Below are 8,128 nucleotides of genomic sequence, written 5' to 3' on the forward strand. Positions count from 1 at the left end.
CGCCTCACAGAAAGGCCACTGTTCCAACCTCCCTCCAGCCGAGGCTTGAACCAGCGACCTTCTTGCTGTGAGGCTGCAAGCCCATCGCTCTTAAACATTTAAAGTTAGTTTTTCCTTCTGCTGCAGAAGGAAAGTCCAACAACATTGTCATTTATCCTACTGGATTTATTTTGGTTTTCTGACAGCATTTACAGTCATGATATCACTCTGAACACAGGATCCACATGACACCTGAGATCTGGGCTGGGGGGAGTCAACCGGGCTGCCTTTAAATAACCTCAGTGTGTGTTGGGGGTGGGGTCGCTGGGATCGGTGTCCCAGTTTCTGGTTCTACTTTTGGATCATTTCTGTCAGGACACAGATCAGACAGTAGCAGGAGTTGGGACGTGTGCATGTGTACATGTGCGCGTTTGCTTGTGTGATTCTTGAAAGCTTTGTTTTGTAAACAAATGTAATAAAACAATGAGCATTAATTTAAGCAGCGTTTTTGCACATTTAAAACCAGCCATTAGCTGAACTTATAGCCGCTAGCTGATGTGATAGCCGCTAGCTGAACTTAGAGACACTAGCTGATGTTATAGCCGCTAGCTGAACTTAGAGTGTGTCTCAAACCGCGCACTTACATGAGTGCACTGGAAGGTAGTGCGTAGTGCGCACTAAGCACTACCTTCTGTAGTGCACACTATCGTGGGTAAGTCCTGATCCAAATTGAGCACTAACGTTTTGCACTTACCGGTAGTGACGTACCAGCTTAGCAGCGCCGCTCTGTTAATATACTTTTTTTTTCTTCCAAAATCCAAAATCACGTCAACATACGTGTTTGCATGTCATACTTTTATGCTAAAACAGCTTTTAAATAAGCAAAGATATCTTAACTGAATTAAAGTACTTTACATTATACATTTGTTTTCATTGGTGTTTACACTGATACGTTCACGTCTGCAACAGGAAACCGATTATACTAGAAATCATCATTTAAAATATGAAATGCAGTAATGAAGACGCTAAAACAGGGATGCAGAAAACATTTTATTTAAAATTTTTATTAAAACATTTCTCTCTTGCCACCTCCTCTTCTCCACAGCAGCGTCCTAGCCCGCAGGTGGTAAATGCCTCAGTGCCACTGCTGGCTCGGTAGTTTGATGCCACAGTGACCTACGGTGAACACAGAATGGCAGTTTACATAAAAGCAAGCAGTATTATGTACTTTATGGGTACTTTGTACATCACTTTAGATAAGCGTCTGCAATCAGCGATGGCTTCGTCAGCGGTACCATGGAAACGGGCCGGTTCTCTAACCAGCGCTGTTTCCTAATCAGTTTTCAGATCAAGGACCATTTCGTTTACGCCAGAGACCCCGCAGTGCTTAATTTGGAGGTTCAGCAATCATGAATAAACATACGGAACCTAAAGCATTAATCATTTTTAACACTTATAGCCCATCTAGATCCGCGAAATCGACTATAAAACTGCTAACATTTACGTTGCTAACTCTACTGCAGCCTCCAACAAGTGATCAGATCCATAACTGTCATCAGGGATAGAAGAGATAAGAAACATGCTGCAGTTTATATTAGAATTATGATCAAATAACTTCATACTTACAACAGTAGAAATCAGCCTCCGCCTGCATCGGTACCGCTGAGTCGGTGGCTGCAAGCTCTGAAAAACTGGTTGAAAGTCCCTCCCCTTCCGCTACGTCAGCAAGATGGCGTCCGTTTAGTGCGTGTAGTGTCCATTGTTTCGCACTAGATTTTTGGCCGAGTTTAGGGCAGCATCCGGGTACTTTCAGTGCACTGAGTTTTTACTGAAATTTCTGTGTCAGCGCACTAAGCACTTAAATGTAGTGTTCGAAGTATAGAAGTGCGCGGTTTGGGACACACCCTTAGAGACACTAGCTGATGTTATAGCTGCTAGCTGATGTTATAGCCGCTAGCTCAACTTAGAGACACTAGCTGATGTTATAGCTGCTAGCTGATGTTATAGCCGCTAGTTGATGTTATAGCCGCTAGCTGATGTTATAGCTGCTGGCTGAACTTAGAGACACTAGCTGATGTTATAGCTGCTAGCTGATGTTATAGCCGTTAGCTGAACTTAGAGATGCTAGCTGATGTTATAGCCGCTAGCTGAACTTAGAGACACTAGCTGATGTTATAGCTGCTAGCTGATGTTATAGCCGCTAGTGGATGTTATAGCCGCTAGCTGATGTTATAGCTGCTGGCTGAACTTAGAGACACTAGCTGATGTTATAGCTGCTAGCTGATGTTATAGCTGCTAGCTGATGTTATAGCTGCTAGCTGATGTTATAGCCGCTAGCTGAACTTAGAGACACTAGCTGATGTTATAGCCGCTAGCTGATGTTATAGCCGCTAGTTGATATTATAGCCGCTAGCTGATGTTATAGCCGCTAGTTGATGTTATAGCCGCTGGCTGAACTTAGAGACCTAGCTGATGTTATAGCCGCTAGTTGATGTTATAGCCGCTAGCTGATGTTATAGCTGCTAGCTGATGTTATAGCTGCTGGCTGAACTTAGAGCCGCTAGCTGATCATTATGTGACTTCAAATTCTGTATCACCATGACAACCATGTAACTCTGTGACATCACACATTCACAGAAAATCTAAAACGCTCCAATGACAGAGCCCTGAGAATCACCTGCTGCAGAACCATCTGAGTTCTGGATCCAATTAGAAACAGAACTTGTATCAAACCACAACACCTCAGACGACAAAAACAACCTGAGTGTGGCTGGTTTCTCACCGGTTGGTGTCAGGTCGGACTTTCCGGTTTTTTTTGCCTCTCCGTCGATGTTTCTTGCCAGTGGAGGCAGCACTTACCGGACCGGTGCCGACTGCTGCTGAGAAAAACAAAACACCTGCAATCACACACCAAACTCCAGTCGGACATGTTCAGACTGAATGAGATGGTCTTCCATAGATATCTATACAAAGGCCAGATGCTTTATGGTGAAGTTCCGAACGTCCTCACCGGCGGCCATTTTGCCACAAGTTTGCTCTCTCATGGAATCTGTGATGTCTGAGTGAAGGTGAGGAATCTGCACAAACATAAATCTTGTTATTTGTCTGAAATCCTGACAGATTTACAGATGGTTTGGTTTCTTACTAAAGTTATTAACGTGGCTATAATTCTGGATGCTTGAACATAGTGAAGTTGCAGCTTTTTTCTTTGAAAATTGATGTAAACGTGCAGCTTAGGTGTGTTCTCCATCAGAAGGCCCAGTAAGGCTCATCAGAGCAGCAGAGCGGCTCATTCGCCAGCATCAGCAAGTTCCAGCCAATCACAGCCATCAGACCGGTGGAGGTCCTGTACCTGGTACGGAAGACGATCGGGTCGGAGGATGTGGTTAAGATGGAGGAGCACATCAGCTGCACACAGTATGGCAAACAGTCCCCACCACGCTGCTAGTGTTAGCTGCTCCCTGGTTTAAGCTAAAGCTGCACACCTGCACCTGCAGACATGTTCTTGTCACTGGGGTGCATAGACTTGGCAGGGCTCTGCTGGGAGGAATGGGTGGCCCTTGGGCCTGTGGGGTGCCTGCCCTCCTTGCGGCCCGCACCCGCTGGGCCTGCTCACCGCTGCCCTGTGCTGCCCGGTGCCCCTGCCTCATCGCGCTGGGGGGGCTCCGATCTGGGGGCCCCTCTGCTCTGGTCTGAGCGGGCCGCTGCTCTGTCTGCTGTGGCCGTCCTGGGCTTGGTGCTCTGTGGACCTGCTGGGCCTTTGGGGCCTCGGGCTCCCCCCGTCCCCCGCTGATGCTTCGGGGTGCGGTGTGATCACGGTCCCCTTGCAAGCACACACTTCTTCCTTGTTGCAAGGCCACACACATACGTTGACACGTGCATGCTCACAAACGTGCTCGTCTCTCCATCTGCTTCTACTAGATGTTGCTGATGTTTGTGTGTTGGTATGTTTCTCTGCAGGTACGTTTGATGACTACTGTACTTTTTCATATCACCATTATCCTGTTTTCTTTATGTATCATGTAGGACTGTGGTAGTTTATATAGCTTTTTTTTGTGGTGTGTTTAAGGCAGCCTTGGCAACTGTTATTTATACATTTTAATCCTGTCCTTTTCTACCTTTTTTTCCCTCTATCTCCTTGTCAAGGTTCGGAACTGACATATAAAGACTAAAGAAAATAAGATTACAATAAAAATAATAAAAATATGAAGGGCAGCCATGTATATAACATGTCTCCCTTGGTAGAGCAAAATATGGCTCACACACCACCGTTGTGTATGTTAGGATGCTGGACAGGACAGGGTAAAAAAAAAAAATAAATAAATAAAATGTAAATCTTCTACCTACTTTGTTTTGCAAATAAATGTCACTTTTATGTCCAACATGTTACAGACATAGAACTGAATAATGGATTATAAATGTATTATAATGTGTTATGACATAAATATTACTGTTATAATTAAATCATTTTAATTATATGTTCAAACTAAACATGTAATAAATCAAATAAATCAAATTATTAAAGAGTTTTAGTCTAAATATTGCTTTAAGATAAATACTGTGTGTGTGTTCATTGCACCTGTTTATTCCATGTGGTTAAAGCTCCGCCCTGCCTTTGGCTAGAATTATTCATAAGTATGCGTTGTCATAGCAACATCTCTGGAGTTTATATCAAACCACTTTAGAAAGTGCATCATTAAAACAACGTTATGAGTGAGTCAGCTGACTGTGGCAAGATGGCTGCCAGCACCAGAACTTGTTCCGGCGTAGGCTCGGGAGGGCCAGTTCCTCATGGACTGGTTCAGGCCCCCACGGGTCAAAGTTGACTTTTTACCAATGACATCGGTTCTACTAGAGCTCAAATCCTCCTACATGTGCCAGGTGTGCGGGTGGCCACGCCACACCGTGCCAGCCCACACCACGCCAGGCCAGGCCACGCCACGCCACGCCACACCAGGCCAGGCCAGGCCAGGCCAGGCCACACCACGCCACACCAGGCCAGGCCACGCCGCACCGCGCCACACCAGGCCAGGCCAGGCCACACCACGCCACGCCAGGCCAGGCCACGCCACGCCACGCCACACCAGGCCAGGCCAGGCCAGGCCAGGCCAGGCCAGGCCACACCACGCCACACCTCGCCAGGCCACGCCGCACCGCGCCAGGCCACACCACGCCAGGCGACGCCAGACCACACCATGCCACACCACGCCACACCACGCCACACCACGCCAGGCCACACCACGCCAGGCCACGCCGCACCGCGCCAGGCCACACCAGGCCACACCAGGCCACGCCAGGCCACACCACACCAGGCCACGCCACGCCATGCCACGCCACGCCACACCACACCACACCGTGCCAGGCCAAGCCAGGTCACGCCACGCCGCGCCACGCCACGCCAGGCCCTCCCACAAACTACATGAAGAAAAATGCTGTAAAACGTAGAAATAACAGAAATCTTCTCCCACTGGACAGATGCTTCATCTCCGCGTCTCCTAACCAGGAGCTGATGTTCTGCCATAACCTACACAGAAACCTTAGATCCAGACAAGATGCTGTTACTGCCGAGCCACAGTGCATGCTGGGTAATGTAGAGTGAAGTAGGTGCAGACCTGGGCTAGTTCTCTAGTTCTCTAAAGACATGTTTCCGTCAGCTCAACATCTACAGAAAACCCTGCAGGGTCGGAGGGGGCTGGAGTCTGTCCCAGCAGCCCCCCGGCCGGAGGCAGGGGTCACCTGGACAGGTCCACCTGTCCAGGTGCACCTGTCCGCTAACATCACAGAGACAGAAACAGTCACTCAGAGGGAGAATTCCCAGACACCCGCTGACCCAGCACCTGTTTGGATTGTGGGGGGAGGCCTCTGATTGGTTGCTGCCTCCACCATCATAGGAAGTCCCCATAAGGTCGGTGGGGTGCCCCCCACCCCAAACACGCCCGTGCCTCATGCCGGAACACAGGTACAGCAGGTGTCAAGGAAAAAAAACAACTTGAACTGAACCGGAAGTCACATGGAGCCGAAGTAAAAAGCCCGGACTTTACTTCCGGACCGAACAGGAGTGAAACTGGACCGAACTAAAACGAACCTGCGTGCTGGTCTCTGAGCTCCCGGTGCCGCTATTTATAGCTCATTAGTTAACCGCGTGCACGTCCCAAATGACTTACCTATCAGCATGTTCAGGGTCGTCCAACCGAACTGAACCGGTACAGAGCGTCTCTCCCGTCCGAACCGTCTCCTTCCCAAATCCCCCTGAAACCCCAGGAGGCTCCGAGGGTCCGCTACCCAGCTCGGGTCGGGCCGGTCCAACCGGGTCGCTCCGTCCAAAGGTTCCGATCCGACCTGTCTGTCTTTACCGGGTCAGTACCCCCTCTGGACCGGGACCTGGAGATTGTTCTGGGTGTGTTTCACGTGCTGTCTTATTCACGATCTCAACAGCTGCTGACAGTTTGACACCGGACACCGCACTGTGCGCATGCGCAGTGACCCATCGCGTTGAAATTGGAGCTGACGGAGCAGCAGGGGCGGGTCTAGAGGAGGAGGGGGCCCCAGCGGGTTCTGCGCGTCCTCAGATGGTCACGTGACCGGGGCGCAGTCAGAAAAAGACCAGGGGCCTCATTTCTAAACCTGGTGTAGGAACAAAAACCTGCGTAGTCCAGTTCTAGGCAGCTTCTGGGATTTCTAAAAGCCAGACGTGGTGGGAGAACGTTCTTCCCTCCACAGCTACTCTGACCTGCACAACATCTGGAGAAACGGTGACACCACCGGTCCAGAATAAAACCAGAGAAGAAGAGACGTTCGTTCAGGATCAGATATCACCGTTCACCACCTGTTAGAGATTACGGCTGTTTGCAGACATGAATTAAGACGCACATTCCAGATTATTTATTTTTCCCTAGAAGGATTAATCTGTATTTCCAGGAGAAGCAGATGTTTGTTCTGAACCAGAAGCTCAACCAGTAAAACATGTTGTGTCATTGTGGAACAAAACTTCCATTCAGGCTGAATAAGGCGACAGTCTGCTGCAGCAGGTTCCACACATTAATACTTATTACTATTACATAACATCACTTCCAGACCTCCAGCCTCCAGTCTGGTCCCGCTCTGCTGGGTCCTAGAATGAACGAGTCCTAGGTGGACCCCGGATACCCCGGACACCCAGCCTCCACACTGGAGAGCAAATATTTGCATCACGAGCGATTTGGCTGCTGTGTCTGAATGAACTCAAAATTACCCACAATGCATCTTGAAAAATAGTGAACATCGATGGTCACTAGACGGTCAATATACACTACAATGCATTGCATTGCTCAACATGGTACAAGGAGGCAAAAAACTTTTTTATTGAACAGATATGCAACAAAGAATAAAATACAACATAAGGAATAAAAATATTGACACACAACTTTGGATTGGACTTGGACATCTTGACGCACGTTGTGTCTGAATCACCAGGAGAATGAGTCACTTTGTAGTGAAGGAGGGGTTGGGGAGCATCCTGGTAGACTGGCCCATCTCCTGGTAGACTGGTTCGTCTCCTGGTGGACTGGCCTGTCTGCTGGAGGACTGGTTTGTCTCCTGGTGGACTGGTTCGTCTCTTGGTAGACTGGCCCGTCTCCTGGTAGACTGGTTCATCTCCTGGTGGACTGGTTCGTCTCCTGGTGGACTGGCCCGTCTGCTGGAGGACTGACCCATCTCCTGGTAGACTGGTCCGTCTGCTGGTAGACTGGGCTATCTGCTGGAGGACTGGCCCGTCTGCTGGAGGACTGACCCGTCTCCTGGTAGACTGGTTCGTTTCCTGGTGGACTGGCCCATCTGCTGGAGGACTGGTTTGTCTCCTGGTAGACTGGGCCATCTGCTGGAGGACTGGCCCGTCTCCTGGTACACTGGTCCGTCTGCTGGAGGACTGCCCGTCTCCTGGTACTCTGGCCCGTCTCCGGGTACATTGGTCCATGTCCTGGTAGACTGGGCCATCTGCTGGAGGACTGGCCCGTCTCCTGGTACACTGGTCTGTCTGCTGGAGGACTGGCCCGTCTCCTGGTACACTGGTCCGTCTGCTGGAGGACTGCCCGTCTCCTGGTACACTAATCCGTCTCCTGGTAGACTGGGCTATCTGCTGGAGGACTGGCCCGTCTCCCGGTACACTGGTCCG

At 49.5% G+C, this 8,128-nt stretch overlaps 1 protein-coding gene across 2 annotated transcripts in view; it reads right to left on the reverse strand.

Moving 5' to 3' along the window:
* Positions 1-6,431, reverse strand: part of srpk3 (SRSF protein kinase 3) — a 32,075-nt gene extending 25,644 nt beyond the window's left edge. The window contains exons 1-2 of one of the 2 annotated variants that reach the window (XM_042004251.1): positions 6,144-6,431; positions 2,762-2,855 (exon numbers count right to left, since the gene is read on the reverse strand). In XM_042004251.1, coding sequence (XP_041860185.1) covers positions 2,762-2,855; positions 6,144-6,153 — 104 coding nt within the window. In that variant the 5' untranslated portion in view covers positions 6,154-6,431. Of the gene's footprint in view, positions 1-2,761; positions 2,859-6,143 lie in introns of both variants that reach the window. The other variant, XM_042004250.1, reaches the window with a different exon arrangement.
* Between the last annotated feature and the right edge of the window lie 1,697 nt (positions 6,432-8,128).

Source organism: Melanotaenia boesemani, chromosome 13, assembly GCF_017639745.1.
Source record: "Melanotaenia boesemani isolate fMelBoe1 chromosome 13, fMelBoe1.pri, whole genome shotgun sequence".
In the NCBI taxonomy this organism is placed as follows: domain Eukaryota; kingdom Metazoa; phylum Chordata; class Actinopteri; order Atheriniformes; family Melanotaeniidae; genus Melanotaenia; species Melanotaenia boesemani.